General features: G+C 38.0%; 1 protein-coding gene and 1 non-coding gene across 2 annotated transcripts; both read right to left on the minus strand.

The window, feature by feature from the left end:
• Positions 1 to 4,236: 4,236 nt before the first annotated feature.
• Trnat-agu (transfer RNA threonine (anticodon AGU)) lies at positions 4,237 to 4,310 on the minus strand. Its single transcript has one exon. It is a non-coding gene; the product is annotated as a tRNA-Thr (tRNA).
• A 3,003-nt stretch (positions 4,311 to 7,313) lies between these two features.
• Positions 7,314 to 10,741, minus strand: LOC140240093 (transcription termination factor 3, mitochondrial-like). The gene is made up of 5 exons (XM_072319900.1): positions 10,260 to 10,741; positions 9,752 to 9,844; positions 8,941 to 9,061; positions 8,197 to 8,321; positions 7,314 to 7,536 (listed from the first exon to the last, which is right to left on the minus strand). Exons 1-5 carry the CDS (start codon positions 10,611 to 10,613, stop codon positions 7,378 to 7,380), a joined length of 852 nt encoding a protein of 283 aa, XP_072176001.1. The 5' UTR covers positions 10,614 to 10,741; the 3' UTR covers positions 7,314 to 7,377.
• Between the last annotated feature and the right edge of the window lie 7,638 nt (positions 10,742 to 18,379).

Raw genomic sequence — 18,379 nt, forward strand, 5'->3', positions numbered from 1 at the left:
GTTGAAATCAAGTAATGAAAGTGATTTGACCATCATTTCTACAATGTGTGACAGATTTTGTCTTGTTTCAGAATATGTGTAATCGGTGAATACTCATAAGGCGCCTCTTGGAAATGAAATAGATTTAGAAGGTTTCAAGCCACTTGAAAGTGAGAATACACAGAACTGCCCATTTCATAAAACTTGTCATCAGTGACAAGTTGTCATAGATGTGACAAGCTACTGAAATCCTTGCATTCTGATTGGCTGAGAGCAAATTTGTCATAGAAATGTGGCAGTTGTCACTGATGACAAGTTTTATGAAACGGGCCCTAGATCAAGAAAATCTGATTGCTCAAGATTATACCTGATCCTGCTGCGTTACCTGAACAACACTACAGTGCACTGTAAGCTTACTGTGTGATCAGATGGACTCTTATTACACTGGACAGCAATAAAACAAATTTTAGTTTATTAGTATGGAAGCATATTTGTTCGTTCTTTTCCAAATGTTCAGTGTTCTTGTCTTTACAGGTATTGTTTTTCAAACCCTAATATAATCAAATTTGTTCTAACAAAGTAATTTAACAGGTCCAAAGGAGTTTGTTATAATGACAGTCCCCTGTAGGTGGTTGTAACTGATTTAGTGTATAACAATTGCAACTCTATGTCCTCAGTTTTTTGCCATCAGTGAGTTTATACACTAGTTATTCATATGGCAATGGTTGTGTTTTGATCATTCATTTTCATAGAATTCATTATAAAGCTCAGGATAAGAATTCCACTCAACCTATTAAAGTGTACCAATACCCTGGAAATCAAATTTGTGAACAGCTGGAATTCGCACAAAAAGAATAACATAATTCAACTGTGATAGCCCCTGAAAGTATACATTTGTACATATTTCAATAATTTAAATCAGATCATACTTCTATAACAATTTGGTACGTGTACTTTTGCTTCGCGCATTTAAGCTCTGCTCCATTAGCGCAGGTACTGATGTGTGCACATTCTAGCTACACACAAATGTTTTTTACGAATAATATCGAGATTCCATGTCGATCGGTTAGGGAGGTATCGGTCAAAGTACATGTGCAGATTGCATATCACTATCGTTCAAGAGGTATTTGGAATAAAATATCGATCGCATTATCATTCGATTGAAAAGATGAGGTGATCTACTAGTCTATTTCAAGTCGCTTTTGTTTTGTATTCCGGTACTCTTTAAAATTTACATTTAAACCCCAATAAATCAAAATTAGTGACAAACATTCTAATATTTTGCAGAGGGCATGTCCCAATTACATGTGTACTCTACAAATATAGCAAGCCTAATACTCAGGGTATTTTTTAATAGTACAAATTAATTTTTAATGTTGCAGCTGCTTCTCACTGTTCCTCAAATTGAAGTAATCCGTTGGAAGGAGAGCTCATCCTTCTTTCTTTCTTTTTTTCTTTTCTTTTGACCTTTTTTTTTTTCGAAGCTTTCCCTGATGGGCTATATCATTATAATGCTATGACTTATTGATATTCATCACAGCCTTGTTGTTGTATACATATTCACAAAGTCTGTGCCCAAAATAGAATGGCTAGGGATGATGATGATTAATGCAAAAAATATCTTGCACAACAGAGATTGCAAAAGCAGATAAGCTGTGTGACCATTGTGCCAAATAATCTACATGTATTGGCTGCAAGTCAATATGATAGAGTACAGGTACACCATACATGATTAACAGTGGGTTTCAATGGATATTAGTCTTTCCATTGTATACAATTGTACTATGTGTATTCTATCATGAAACCCTGATGTGTGCACATATACTTTTCTGGTGTACCACTGTAAAGAGAAACCCTCAATGTGAGAAATGTAATGTATGCAGACTTGTCATTACAGTATCATCTGGATCACTCTCATAATATTTACTTTCATTTGGTGGTGTTGTATATTATTTGTGTCAGGAAAACATGCCAATATGGACATGGCAACAAGTGAGACCTGTCATAATACATGTATTTCCATATGATGTATGTGCACTTTGTGTACATAAGATCAGTACTTCCATGTTTTTGTTTTGAGAATGTAGTAATGCAGTGTAGGACATAGGTTTGTGCATGTTAATTATCCAAAAGATTGAGCTGCTTTTCTTTCAAGGTGACTATCAGCAGTCATCAGCAAAAGCTATCATGCAGTTACACTGTGCCATACACTTGAATGATAGATGGGTTTCCAGTTGCAGAAATCACTGATGGTAGCAGTTTCATTGCTTCATACAAACCCTTAGGGTGAATACTTTGCATGCTTCATAGTGGTGGCGCAGCCTCTATTTTCTATAGTTATACAGTGTATTATCACACAGAGAAATGGCTTTAATTTATGTAATTAATCATTATTAGTTTAAAAAATTACATTATTGGTTTAAAAATCTACTGTATACACCCTGTACTTAATGTTTGTATCCCCCTTTACGTCACTCAGACAAAAGTATAATTATGTTGCTGTCATGTTTGTGTACTCAGTTTTGTTACAATCTTTTAATGTATTTAGTTCATGTATGATTTGATATGTCAGACCATCTGGTGAACTGTTAAAATATATGTATAATAAATAGCTTTTTCTAATATAGCACCAACTCACTCTGCTTTTGCTCTGCAGATATTTTAATGGAACCAGTGAAGACAAAGATTTTGTAATGTTTTTCGAACTTTTTGATGGGGGATAGGACAGTTTTTTGTTTGTTTTTTTTTTTGTCTACCATATGTTGCATCAAGTTCTTTGTCACTCTAGACATAAACTACTGGGAAGGTGCCATCTTTACATGATTGCAGTAAGGTTGAGTCAAACCAAACTTGAGAAGATTCAACTTGACAAAGGCATATATACATACTGTAAGTTTGGGATGGTGTAAAGTTACTTGTGATACAATATAGCTACTGTCTGTAGTGATGACTAAAAAGTGTACATTGTGAACTTGGGCGACTGTTAGACTTATCAATTTCTACATGTACTGCCATGAACTTCATGTACATATACAATATGCTATTTGCCTTCTCTGCATTTATAAATTCACTCTTTTAAATCAGAAGTAATTTTGCATGTTTGTATTTATGTTGTTCATGGTGTAGTCCCATGTTTTTTGGTTCATCGTATTTCATATGTCTTTTAGCATCTTTTCATTCTGGTCTGCTTTCCTGTGCATCCATCTAATTTAGAAAACCTCAATTTGTTCACTGTATGTTTAAAATGTAAAGTCAACCTCTCATAAGTCGACCATATGTGCAAGTTGACCAATTAGCTACCAGTAGATCGAAGAAACATTCACCCTGAATGGATATAAAAATGTGTTTATTCTACTTTGTGTTACAGTCTATAGATTTTCCCTGATCCCTTTTGGTTCGACTTACTAGGCGAGGTTGACTGTAGTTGTTTTTGTCAAATTAAAACTGATGCAAAGGACAGTAGATTTTCTGAACTTTTTTGTAGCACATTTGACAAACACTAGGCCTACGCATACTGTTTTGAGTGTATATGGATGTAAAAACCACAAACTCAAACACAAAGACACATAAACACACACACACACACACACACACACACACCACACAGTGTGTGCAAAACATGAGCAGACGTTTTATGTGCATTCATCAAACTCTCGTACATGTACACCTAGAGTTGAAATTTGCATGCAGAAACCAGTTTCTGAAAAACAGTACTGTACATGTGACCTCTTTCACTTATTTACCTAAGAGTGTCATATGCTAGTTCATACATGCATACATCCTACCGGAGTACAATGTACTTTGCACATAAGTCAGCTTGCTAAACACAAACACACTATTAAACGGACATTCTGTTTAGATAATTTTGTTGTTGAAGTTACAGTTAACCATACAAACATATATAATATATATATAAAAGGCGGTAGACGTTGCTTAATCCTCACAAGTATGATATCCATGTTTTGTATCTTGTCCCCAGTCTTGACAAAGGGCAGGAAGCCTGAAAGCTTGAGTATACTCACTTGTGAGGATTAAGCAACGTCTACCACCTCTTTACTCTCGTTTACATACACACTCCAAAAAGATGCGACGACCCAGGGGTTCATCATTAGCTGAAGACACACGACTCACACTTATATATATATATATATATATATATATATATATATATATATATATATATATTGAAATAGGAAGGAAAAACTGACCAGAAACAATTGTAATAATAAATAGCGAAAACTTTGAGCAAAGAAAATGGGTTTTCATCGGGATTCGAACCCGAGACCTCCGGATTACTAGACCGGTGCTCTACCAACTGAGCTATTGAAAGCCCTAGATCAGTGTCTCGGGTTCGAATCCCGATGAAAACCCATTTTCTTTGCTCAAAGTTTTCGCTATTTATATATATATATATATATATATATATATATATATATAATAAAAGATGACGAAGTAGGGTGGTAATGCCTTTCAGCCCAACAGTGCTATTTATTCAGACCAAATTTTCGTCATCTTTTCTGTACTGGTACCAACACCCGGACTACAAGTATCATCATAATATATATATATATATATATACTTGTGTATATTACAGAGCACTCCCATTATAACAAAGACAAACAAAATTCTGATTACATGTACAACAAAGTAAAAATTCTGTCCGCAACATTATCCTCTCCATGTATTTTTGTTGTTTATTTGGTTTCACGAAATTTGATATACAGTTCGACCTCGATTATCCGGCCATGTCGGGACCAGCGCTCATCCGGATAAGCGAATTGGCCGGATACGGGAGACACAACGTTAATGTATATAGCTGCCGTCCCAGCTGCCGTCCCAGTGCACTGGCAGCTAGGCAGGTAGTGTACCCCGCAACGGTGGTGTAATCTATGCTAGCCTGCGCAAAATTGTAGTCCCTTCTTCACAAATATAAAGTATATCTTAATGTGAAAATCATAGATGTTTTACCTCGTTAGATATTGAGAAACATGAAATTAGTGAAATAGATTCATGAAAGTCACTGTTTTTTCTCAGTTTTTGGATGAAAAAGAAGGTCCTTCACTGCGTGAACGTGTCCGGATAACACAGATTTCTGGATAAAAGGAGGCTGGATAATCAAGGTCGAACGGTATATAGATAGATAGGGAGAGAGAGAGAGCTATTCATACAAACAAGTGTATACATACATGTAAATTGTGACATTTTCTGATGATAATCAGGGGCACAAACAAAAAAAAGAGTCGGCCACATACAGAATATTAGTACATTTGTAATTAGAAACTGCATACATCCATTCTCCATGCATATTGTATATGAATTTTTTTATCAGCAAAAACTGCACGAAGTTGTAACAATGCTCTATTATCATAGATAACCTTCATCTCCACCCAAAACTAGCTCTCGGTTATTGCACAACCAAAGTGTAGAAATATTGAACTGTACACAAGAGCTGTGGTTCCCACAGGCTTCTGGCTGTCTTATTTACCAAGGGTAGCCTTTTCAATATTACATACCACTGTTCGTTCAGAGGGCTGTGCCATTATCATAATCCCAATGTTGTCAGGTATTCATTTACCAGTACATGTGGGTCAAGGGAAACATCGTGAGTAAAAGCATCTTGTCCAGTGAAGGACATTAGCACTTGGCAGGATTCAAACTCAAAACCTCCATTTTAATATTAATACATGTACGTGGCTATTACTGTACAATATACAAATATGAACTGCTTTGAAGGGCATCGTTACAACTATTTGTCCAGAGGTGATTTCTCTGCAGTGCTGTGCCCTGAGATAAAGTCGAGGGAATAGCACTGCTGAGAAATTATTGAGGGCAAAAACAGTTGATATTTGTTTTATACTGTAAAAGTGGAAATTTTCGCACAACCAGAAGCTAGCACGAAAACAAAAGCATATGAATATTTTTGTTTGCAATAATGTTCCAGTAATTAATGTCTTGATTCCGCGGAATTAAAAACACGCAAAACTCTTCTTAACCGGCCGAACGTGATAAATCAGTTGCAAGAAAATACATTTGCATCCACTTTTACAGTATACATTATACAGTGTACATGTACCGCATATCACTCTGTGCAAAGGGACTTGTAGAATGTGTACATAAGGTTTTCTGTTGACCATACATCATTTTAAGATAGGTGTGCTAAATTAGGGCACTGAAATGAAGTTGTGCTTCCAGTCAGAGAAAACAGAATTACACGGAGTATCATTTCACAATGCTCAAAAATACATGTACAATGTACATACATGCACAATTCACAATGAGCAAAAAAGTGCAAATATAGACGCGCACAAGATACGCTTACAGGCCTCTTGAAAAACTAGACGACCGCTGGGCAGAACAAGTATAGTAAAAACTATTCACAGCACCTCTGACCAATCATAATTGAAGTTTCATCAAATGAGCTAAAAACTATACCACAGCCCCCCCCCCCCCCCTTGGCCCAGCAGTATGGGAAGAACCAACAACCAATGCCCATGTTTTGCCATGTCATTACTGCACCCTAGTTTTCCAGTTTCAATAAGTGAGATTGCCCTTGAACTCAATGTGCAAATAATTCAACATTGAGCATGCATATCTTTCATTCCAATACAGACACCAATTCCCTGCTTCAACGGGACAAGTCACAACTATGGAGAAGACGTTCATTTTGATTTAGCGACTGTCTAACCTCAAAAAAGAGAATTTAGTTTACATCTTATGACAAATGTTCAAATCACTGAAATTGGTAATGCATTGTCTCTCAATAAATCCTACACTGTAGAAGATTCCTTTATAAATGTATTTTGTAGAAATGGTTGGAATTAGAGAATAGCCATGGCTGCATTTTGTTCCCTTATTCTTTTTTTTTCTTTAGTAAGAACAATTTAATACAAAATTTCTATCTATCTATACTTGACACAAAACATCTTATATAAGATTTATAGAATACAGTAGAATGGTGAACGAAACGTGCCTCAGAGAGAATGTCAATATTTTCCCATAACAGTGGTTATGATTAACAAAGTCCTCGTTAAAGGGGATGGCTAGTAACCGATCAGTGGGAATCAGTGTGAATGCTGGGGGATTATTGTTCCAATTCTTGTGGGATCCAAAAGGTAATTTTTGGAAATTTGGTGGCCCAATATCAATTTTCAGTGGCCCTGGACCACTGCTAATGTCGAGAAATAGATGTAGCAGCCTGAAATAAAAGGAAATATATGTATTTTCATTCTAAATTTTAGCTGCCTGATCGGGCCACCAAAGGGTAAATTTCGGGAAATCTGGTCAGTGGTGGCCTGGCACTACTTTCTAGTGGCCCTGGACTACCGGGTCTCCACTAGCTTGTCTTGAGCCCTGCATAAGATCAATAGCCAACTGTGTGGTGTAAGTTTACACAGAGGCCTAGAGACGACAGGTCTTCAGAAAGTGGTTGTATTCCTCTTCAGAAACCTTGGCAATCTTCTCACAGAATGCATCATCTGGTACCTTGAAGAGTGCCATCAGAGAGATGTAGCCCGGCTCTTTTGGACTGTACTGGTTTCTCTTCTTATGAACCAAGAACTGCATGGAGAGAAAAGCAGACAAACATGCACAATTGGGAGATTAAAAAGAAATATTCCTCCACAGAGGCAAGGAATTAAGCAATCTAAAAATGCCAAAAAAGTCATATCTTGTTCAGTGACCATCATTTCAATAGCATGTCCAACAAACCTAGAGCATAATATTACATCTAAATGAAACCCACTTGTTTTGAAAACAAAAACAAAAACAAATGGAAATCCACAAATCTAAAGAAACAAAATGAAAGTACCATAAGTCTGAATTTCTCTGCCTTTTGAATGTTCACTTCAGTTTGAATCTCATGACACATTTTACACACAAAACTCTAAGAGGATGCAATACTCGTGCACATCATGCGTCATTATGAAATTAAGTGTTAAGTATGGTCAGTTCAAAGTGACCATTTAAGATGCCACAAGCATGTACAATCTACTTACGGAAAAGGGAGAGCTTAAGTTGTTTCACCACAGGGCCTGTTGTGATATGAATACAGCTGTAGTTATTGTTGAAAGAAAGAAAGTGGCCAACTGCCACTCATAACCACAATATTCTACCGACAGGCATACTCCATCCTCATCATGAAAACCCACACTAACAACCAAACTATCATTTTATTTACTGGCTAAAATATCTTGACCACATGACCATGTGTCTTCATACCTTGTGCCTGTCTTTGACCCTGTCTATCCGTCCGAGGAACACTCCCGGTGACCCCAGCAGTAGTTTGTGGGGAATCTTCATTGTATTGTGAAGGTAGTCAAAGGTGTCTATGAGTGCTTGCTTGCCTTTCAAACAAACAATTTGAAACAATAGAACAAACAAATTACGAACAGTAACCAACATTTACAGAACTTATGAAATAACCGTGTAGATGGTTGTGACACAATTTTGCTTCAAAGAGAAAATGTGATGGTTCTCAAATTTTATATATGATTTATAGCTTGACCAGTCTTAATTAGTAACCTTACAAATTACAAATTGAAAAAAAAGTTTTTAGAGTACTTTTCCATTAACATACATTTTTCACTGCATACCGACATAATGAAATAAATACAAGAAACTCTTGTGCTAGCAATTCTTTGGTTTTATTAATGAAGTTTTAAAAGGTAAAAAAAAAAAAAAAATCAATAAAATTGCCAGGCAAATACTTTCCAATGACTGAACCAAAAACACTATATTCTTTCATTTGGAAATCAAGTCAAGAAAATTGTAAGGCAAATACTTTTTAATGACTGAACCAAAAACACCAGTTTCTTTTATTTTGAAATCAAACAAATTTCCTATTTAAGAGCAAAATTCTTTTTCATTTTTCTTCTTCACAGAATGAATATTTTAATGCAAAGAGAAGCACAATTCCAAACAACCTCCGCACTACACATTTGAATTAAAACGTTTGGCCCTCACCTCTCAGTAAGATGCTGGGTTCCTGCAACACCATATTTCTGAGGGCACTTTTGCTGAAGCCACACTGGAATTCAAGGACAAAAAGGTTCTCCTTGGGTTGTGATACCTTTCCAGTGACAAGCTATGGAGAGAAAAAAAAAATAATTGAAGCAACATATACAGTCGAGTTTGCCAAAGTTGACCTCACACACACACACACACAAAATAATAATAATAATAATTATGATAATATTGGGTCATAGAAAAATTTTACCCCTAGTAACTATAAGCATGTGTTAATTCTGTTGAGTACCCATGGCAAGTCAAAATTATCACTGGTATTCATTGCATATAGGACAGAGACAAACTTTTTTGTGCATTTTAATCTTGCAAATCTTGATGCTCACTAAATTAAAATGCACATGAACATTCCTTGTTTAATAGTACTACATACACAGGATAGGGATCAAACCAATGTTCAGTTCATGAGTGACAAATGTGATGTGGCCATGAGTGAAATCCCACTATGGTATCTGAAAGAACAGATGACACTGTTGGTACATGTCTTGTCTTCACAGATAAACACTGTGTCATAATTTGAAATCGACATTATATTGACAAATTTGACATTGATTATGAAATTAATCAGCCACAGTATATAAAATGAGCATAATCTAAAGATTACAACAGAGGAGCTGTGCACAGCTACGCCAAAGTAAATAGCCTCGGACTGTTCCCACTCAAATATTGAACCCTGACTCATTTATACCAATCTGCAGATGAAAACCTGTACCTAATATATAGCAGCATCCCCTATACACATTCTTCATACCTTTGGACATCTTGTGATGATCGCTCTGACGTTGGCATCACTGAACCCAAACAGCTGCTGGTAATAGCCAAGTTTGTTGTCTATCCGTTCAATCTGTACATACACAGAGGAGAGAATGGTAATCATCACATTGGAGAATTCATCCATCACAAGACCAAGTTCAAGCTGAAGTTGCAGGCACAAATAAGTGAACATGACAAACTACCAGGACAAATTACTGATTTTAATACCTATCCCTTTGAATACTGAGATGACTTGAAATAGTTGGCAAAATATGTCTCGTCCAGCTATGTGATTTTGATACACTGTGATGCTTTGTAGCAGAGTGCTGGCTTGCACACCTTCACCTGTATGTATTGACTTTTAATTTTTCATAGCATATTAAAATTGTCTAAAAACTTGTCACTTCACCTCAGAAGAACAGTACTTGCTGTTTTGGTCATTCAGTATTGATATAAGACATACATTGTAACCAGTATTTAACGAATCATTAGTGCTAAACACTTACTGAGAAATTGAGGAAATATGGTGCCCTGGTGATAATTTGAGAAATTGCTTCTGGAGAGAACTTCATCTCCTGCAGATAGTGGACCCTTGCCTCTAGATTTTGCAGTTCCTCACCAAGGATGAATGGATTCTTTGTTACAAATGACCCCAGCTCTTCTCCCGAGAGGCCGCAGTGATGGAGAAATGCCAGTTTGTCCTTTATGTCTCGCTCAAAGTCCATCCTCATCAGCATGTTGGCCACCCCTCTCCTCTTCTGGATTTTTGACAGGTCTACACCCATTTGCACTAGTTTTTGCAGTGTCTCCGACTGATCCACATAGGACGCCAGGGTGTACGTTTCTGGCATGAGGGGCATTTCTGCGTAGTGTGATAGGACCTCTGGGTTTTCCAACTCCTCTAGGATATCAATTTCTTGGTCTCTTTCACCCTCCACAACCTCATCTTTACCAACCGCTAAAGGATGATCCAAAGAGACGTGGGAGACACTTCTGTCTATAAATGGAGTCAGAGAGTCCACACTGGAGGATCTGTCTGTTTCCTCACACTCACTCTCATTTTCATTTGTTCTTGACCCCTCTGTCAAACTGGAGAAAAACCTCACTTGCGGAAAAAATGCTGAATGTCGAATGATGGACTTTGCATATGAATTATATCTCATTTGTACTGAGAAACTTCCCAACGAGGGCAGTGTTGCATTTGACCTGGGGCACTGAGAAAGGCAAGATAGTGGCTCAGAAATTGACAGTCTTCTGGGAATGGTACGCAGCTTTGCCACAGCCTGAAGTGGTGAAAGACTTTGGGCTGCTCCAGGCAGACGTTGTCGTAACATTGAAATGTGGCGACTCCCTGCAGCCATGGTGATGTTCTCACTGGGACAGGGCCAGCACACTAAGCACAGGACTCCCCTGCTCTTCACTGTGTAGACCCTATGTGGGAAAAACAAAGTAGCAAACGAGTGTCACACAGGAGAGTTCCTTTTCCACTCACTGTTCAATACAATGTGATTCACATCAAAACCTTAAGCAGGGAGGTGCTAGAGAAGGAGAGGCAACTTCAACTTCAACTCATGATCACTTCATCTTTACTTTCCACTGGATATTTCATTGACCTCAGGTCACAATCTTTTCTTTGACTTTAGTATTTTGATTGGTTTGTGTACCCTATTATTTCAATATATGTAAATTGAAAGAACCCAGCTGAAGTGAGTTCTGAATAAAGAACAATCTACCACAGGAACTGAGAGAGGACCTCTTCTTCAGCCTCTCCTTGTCCTGAATATTTGGTGTGGATTTGAATGAATGTTGTCCAGCTTGGAGAGTGCCTGAGTGACTTACTTGATTTTTGGACACCTAGATAGATGAGTGTTATTATAGTAGCTTATTACCTCCGCCAAGGGAGGTTATGTTTTTGTTACCATTGGTTTCTTTTTCTGTGTGCAAAATAACTCAAAAATTTGAGCACAGATTTGGATGAAACTCACATGAAAGATTTAGAATGACACAAGGAACAGATGATTAAATCTTGGTAGTGATCCATGAATTTTTATGGATCTTATGAAGAATTTTCAATATTTTGGCAGGTAGGGTCAATGAATTTGGGAGTTCAAGCTGCGCATTTTTTAGGTTTTCATACGCGCACTAATGTGCGTGCTCTAGTTAAATGCTAGGGCGAGGCGGGCCGCGCAGCTGAGGCTTTATGATGTAACAAAGGCTTCTATATTGTTGTTGGGAAATTGGGCGATTTTTCAGCATGCATATGTATGGGTGGAAATCACCATCTCCATACTGGAAGAGTAAGATCATTGGTGGAAAAGTAGCTGCTTGGTGGAGGTCTGCACTCTCAGAGTGCTTTTCTAGTTAATAATCATGCAGAGGCACAGACAAGCATGACAAGTACAAAGGCCTACTACTAGTCAGGTCTACTATTTTTGACATGTCTGTAGATCTATATTATTATTAAAGTTAGGTAGGCCTAATAATATTTAGACTTAGTGCTTGCAGAGCGGTGAGCTGAGCTGAGCTGAGCTAAGCTTGGAACTATTAACTCGACCCTAAGCCTAAATTAAGCTGAAATTCTACATTAATCTTACCATAAAGGGTTTACTTTAGAAATTCAATCAGACCCATGTAAGGAGAAAGTAGCTAGACCACTCTAGTTTGTATCAGTTTATATCATTGTCTACATTGACCTTACTTGTCCTCCTTCTGTACCGTTCTAATTCCATAAGCAGTATGTAATATTTGTTTTGTTTTTATGCCTCCGCCACGAAGTGGTGCCGGAGGCATTATGTTTTCGGGTTGTCCGTCCGTCCGTACGTACGTCCGTACGTACGTCCGTACGTACGTCCGCTTTCGTTTACGCGATAACTTGAGTAATATTTACTGGAATTTTACCAAACTTGGTCCAAGTATGAAGTATGATGGGGCAACGATTTGATAAGATTTTGGGTGAAATCGGCTAAAGGTCAAAGGTCAAAGGTCAAGGTCAAATCATGAAATTGTATCCGTTTACGCGATAACTCAAGACTGTATGGAGCAAATTTCACCAAACTTTGTTGGAGGATGATGTATGATGGGACAATTACTTGATTAGTTTTTCAGTGAAATCGGACAGAGGTCAAAGGTCAAAGATCAAGGTCAAATCCTAAAATTTATCTGTTTATGTGATAACTCAAAACTGGATGAAGCAGCTTTCACCAAACTTGGTCCAAGGATGATGTATGATGGGACAATTAGTTGAGTAGATTCTAGTGACATTGACAAGAGGTCAAAGGTCAAAAGGTCAAGGTCAAATGCTAAAAATGTTGCTATTTCCCCCATATCTATGCAATGCCCGCAGTTATTTTCTTGAAACTTAGTGTAGACATGTACTACTGCGTAAGGATTCTCCAGAGAGAGTTTCATGTCATAAGGTCAAAGGTCAAAAGGTCAAAGGTTAGGTGAAAATGTTGCAATATCACTTTTCTCGCAAATGGTTCAATGTATCTTCATGGAACATGGTACATATGCATGTACTGACTGGCAGGGATTATCTAGGGAATTTAGGGGTCATGGGTCAATAGTCAGGGGTTCAAAGGTCAAGGTCAACTCCTCAAAATGTTGCTACTGTATTTCCCTCATACATGTATACTAGTATATGCAATGATTGCATTATTTTTAAAAGTGTTTAATATATGTACATGTATTACTTGATGGAGATTCTCTTGGAAATTTCCAGCCAGAAGGTCAAAGGTCAAAGGTTAAGGTCAAAGGTCAGGTTTAAATGAAAAAAAAATTGTACTGTAATTACACTCTTTCTTCATACCTTGAAAATTATACTCAATGCATAAACTTAACAAGGTCGGTCAGAAGTCAAGTAAAAATTTTCAATTCCCCAAATATGTGTACCTGCACTCTTTAATAGACAATTATAGCAAACCCAGTTCGTGGAAAGTGAACATTCAAGATATTTCTGACAAACCTGTTATTTCGATATTTTGCCAGTTATGTGAAACTGTCATCACACATTGTCAAGACATTGTACTATACACCTATTGGGAGAATCATGCATTATGGCGGAGGCATCAGTCGCCGTAGCGACATTTCTAGTTTTAATATCATATGTCTTTGTTTGTACAGAGCACCGAAATAATCTGTCTGTTTTTATAACTATGATTGTAAAACATGTGCAATTCAGCCTTTGGCTGCCAGACATGAGTTTTAATAAAACCTGTTCAATTCAATTCAATTCAATAAATTTATGATAAGTTCTATAATAATTCTGCATTGGCATTGACAACATGATTACGCGAGCCTAGCGAGTACGAGGTAATTCGTGTGATTACTTGACTGGACAACAATAGCAGAACACAAACACATACGTAGTAGTGCAGTGCCTAGAGTAGAATGTGAGTTCCAACACTACAGTACAATGCAGTTCTAGACATGCACAGCTAACATTAACCCCCCAGCGGGGCGCTGCCCGAACGCTTCTGCGCGGCCTCGGGCCGGTGCAGTGCGCGGTTATCCAAGCATGTGCAGCACACACGTTCTCACGAGCTCAAAAAGCCAACTTATATTTCAACGTGTGGGACTTGGTTTAAACTTCTGTGCAGATTGACCAAGGATCAGGAGGTACTTTACTACTCGCTGTGTGAATGTGCAAAATGGCTTCCAAAGTTCCCACCTGAAAATCTTGGAAGTTGAAGGTTGTTGTAGCAGAAGCTTAAGTGGACGTAAAGAGTTCTTGCAACCTTGTTTTTCCAAGCCACTCGTCTGCTAAAGAGACAGCCGCACGTTACACGCGATCACGAATACAGACGACTTTCGACTAAGCGATTTTGGATCTGGACTGAAGTAAACAAGCGTGCTTATTCTAAGGGCATTATGATTTATTTCGGATCTAAAGTCCGTCAGTCGAAAGTCGTATTAGGACTGGTAATGAAAAGTGAGAGAGCTGGGAGAGCGCAAATCACCCCATTCATTGCATTGGCCACATGTTGTAATAGTTTGTTGTTGTCGCTTATTCAAGGCTGGTTGGTACACTTCCGTCTTTCTCATTATTCTTTCCCCAAATACATACACATGGTAATGTAAAAACAAGTAATGACAATTTTCTTTTCTTTTCTTTTTTTTTTTGTCAGCTGATAGAAATATAGACCCACTGTGCCCCCTCACCCCTAACGCGGCCCTGTTAAAACTAGATTCCCCCCCCCCTCGCGCCCCAAGGATTGCCCAAAATAGCAAAAACAGGGTATCAAAGCAAACTTGATTTGAGGTATTGCCAAAGATAACTGCGATGCAGTACTAGTAAGTATGACAATACTGGATGGATGGAATAGCCCATTACCCGGAAGAAAAACAATCCACAGATTTCAAAATTCAGCTGGACCATTCAATGATTAACAGTGCACTCAGTATGTTTTCCTGATAAAATCAAGTTCATCAGTCATTTTGCTTTCCAATGCACTCTTTTTCAACATGACTCGATCCCAACCTTTTAGTTCTTTCCATCACTCCTTTTTCAAAATGAAGGTGGTCTTTTTAGTGCCATTTTCTTTTTCCATCTTTATTATTACTGCTTTATTTCGTAGACTTTCTCTTCTCGAGCATTTTCTCGTCCAGATCACATTGTGATATGTCAATCAATCCAGCAGGGCCCCCATTTTTTTTCTTTTTTTTTTTTTGCATCACACATAGGAATACGTAGCATTTAACTACTTGCCCCCCCCCCCCCCCCCATTTTGTTTTGAATGTTAGTCGATGTCGACCGGAAGGCGTTCTGGGTTTTTTTTTTGTTTGTTTGTTTGTTTGTTTGTTTGTTTTTTGGGGGGAGGAGGTTTGCTTGTCAGCTGAAGAAATACAGAAGCGACATCAGAAAGTTACACCTTTTCTTCTTTTTCTTTTGTTTTCGTTGTTGCCTGTGAGCTGATAAAACCCGGAAGTGGCACCAGAAATGTATACACTTGCTCTTCGATGATCTTCACTGTCCGTTCTCCCACATCATATCTCAAAAGTCCAACCATATTTTTTATACCTGTTTATTATCACTTTGTATCATATAATAGTTCATACGAGCATCATTGTAGGGCCTATAAATCCAGAACCTGCACTTCATGAAATTGTATAGTTTTAAATCGTCTTCGGAGCGAGAAAGACCATGAAGACTTGAGACCTGCCAAGGGACAAATTATAATCTTGCATGCAAAACGTACGAAGGCCTCAAAAGAGAGAGAGAGAGAGAGAGGAAGAGAGGGAATTTGAGCGTTACGTTGGTCTTAGGCCTATAGTGCTTTTGTGGTGATGTACAATGCATTGGACCTTGTTCTTTATCCCTGTTGATCGTATAGGACCGACTATGTGATTATTGTAAGGTTGTTAACGCAGTCCCCACTTTTACTCAAAGTTCCTCAATGTCCCGTTTAGCTGCCCTTGGAGATGATGTGCTCTTTCTTTCAGTTCCGATAGAAAAATGACATTAATTCAAACACAAAAATAAAACAAAAAGCACAAACAAAAACAAAGACCCTTTCAGAAAGATCGAAACCTGGATAACTTTGTTAATTCAACTCAAAGCAAGCCTATACCACCCCCCAAAAAAACAAACAAACAAACAAACAAATAAAACACAGACACGCGTCACTTCCAGCGTATAAGCATTTTCTATAAACAGAAGTTATGGACGACTCCATTATAGACATACAGGGAGGTGAACTCGATCGATGGCTATTTGAACGAAAATAGTATAGATCATGGAATATTGCCACCAGATTTGAAACATTGAAATATCAGCATTAGGTCTATACGATTTTATTCAGTAGAGTATAAATATCGGCTGCCAAAAAGGAAGTACACCACCAGTGTATTTTTTTTTCATACAGATACGCATGAGCATCACCAGGGGGAGGGGTATTCTTTTATCTTTATATTTTTATTTATCTATTTTATTATTTTTTTTTTTTTTTTTTTTTTTTTTTGCTTGTAAGCTGAAGAAACCCGGAAGTGGAATCAGAAAGTTGCGCTGAAGGCCCTTCAAATGTCTTCTCTCTCTCTCTCTCTCTCTCTCTCTCTCTCTTGAAATATAAACGCACCCCCTTGAAAAAAGCTGGTGACGCCCGCTGGATACATGGTTTTTCAATATCCACGTCTTTTATGATGACGATCTGAGTTGGCTGCACCTGACATGAAGTGCGATCGACATGAATTACGTCACTACGCAATCCCATGCAAATGATCAATGAGCTACTCTGCTTTGCGTACCATTTTCAATGCGTCCAAGTCACGTGATAATGCGCGTCTCCCTTCGATAATGCTCACTTGATCTTGTTACTAACATTTCTGTGCTTTCGAAGAATTAATTGACATTACATCAGCGATTACCTGGCTTTAGTTTACTGTACAAGAACGATCGATGTTATTATGAATCATGATCATGATAAATATGCACAGCAGAAATACACCCTGTGAATTCTATGATTGTGTGTGTGTGGGTCTGTGTGTGTGTGTGTGTGTGTGTGTGTGTGTGTGTGTGTGTGTGTTATATAGGCCCTATACAGTGATGTTTGTTTGTTTGCCCTGACCATCCTCCAAAACCCGTGCTGCTGTTACTGTAATTTTATAAAATATACCTCACGTACTCTCTGGACAGTCGATTGCACCAACACTTTGCATAAAAAAACAACAACAAACAAATTTAACCAATGAAGTTGGCAGACAAGCCTATATATTATTAGACAAATTTGACAACCTCCTTGGGTGCCGGCTCGTATTACAAAACCGGAAAAAGCGTCGGATGTGTAAAGCACGAAGCTCAATTTTCCATCACTTGCGCACGCGCCAGAACAGAACAAAGCAATATGTAATATCATCTCAGAGCTTGTACGGAAATTTATTTTTTTTTTTTTTCTGCGTAGGAATTAGAATCAACAATTAAGATTGCATTCGCGGATGAAATTATCTGACGCTTTTGGATACTCTCTCCAACCTAGTTTGTTATTGAGTAATAAGTTCAGTGAACCCGTTTGTTGTATTTTCCTTTCTTCCTATCTTATTTTATCCTTTACTACACCGTTAGCTGCATTTTATAATTATGAAATCACTTAAAAGCGTAAAATACTTGAAGCGGCCGACAGCGTTTCGGCGTGAAACATTAAAAACACATACGTTCTATACAAATAGGGCACACAGATCGTGTTGATTGTCTGTTCTCATCTGAGTAAGGCGTGTGGCATAGATTAGAATGTAGATCGATTAGGATGTCTGGTCTCTATAGCAAAGACGCATAAAATGGTCGTTGGAATTGTTAACAACATCTACATTTTGTGAAAAACAATCATACAGAAAAGTTTTGCCCCAATAACTGCAGTGTTTAGTGGGTGCTACAGAGTTAACTAGTTTCGCGGCGTCTAGTTCCCTATTGGTGAATGGCTTTGCGCGAAACACACACGTGAGACCTCTCGCGCGAAATACAAGTCGCGGGAAAATCCTCTGTATTTGAGTTCCTTTACTGCACCTCGATTGTGTACGTTGTGTATGTGTCGTGTAGTGCAGTGATGCATAGCTAGCTAGCTAGCTAGATGTTTTGCGTGGAGTACAATACGGGTACGGCTAGGCTGTGTTAGCTGTACACAATACGGGTAGCTTC

The sequence above is a fragment of the Diadema setosum genome, chromosome 16, assembly GCF_964275005.1.
Source record: "Diadema setosum chromosome 16, eeDiaSeto1, whole genome shotgun sequence".
In the NCBI taxonomy this organism is placed as follows: domain Eukaryota; kingdom Metazoa; phylum Echinodermata; class Echinoidea; order Diadematoida; family Diadematidae; genus Diadema; species Diadema setosum.

What these genes read in the sequence shown, in the direction of transcription:
- LOC140240093 (XM_072319900.1), bottom strand. Translation starts at nt 10,613, where the DNA reads ATGCCCCTCATGCCAGAAACGTACACCCTGGCGTCCTATGTGGATCAG. An exon ending in CATATTTCCTCAATTTCTCA is followed by an intron (nt 9,845 to 10,259) that starts GTAAGTGTTTAG and finishes GTGTATGTACAG; the next exon opens with ATTGAACGGATAGACAACAA. An exon ending in GGGTCAAAGACAGGCACAAG is followed by an intron (nt 7,537 to 8,196) that starts GTATGAAGACAC and finishes CTCTCCATGCAG; the next exon opens with TTCTTGGTTCATAAGAAGAG.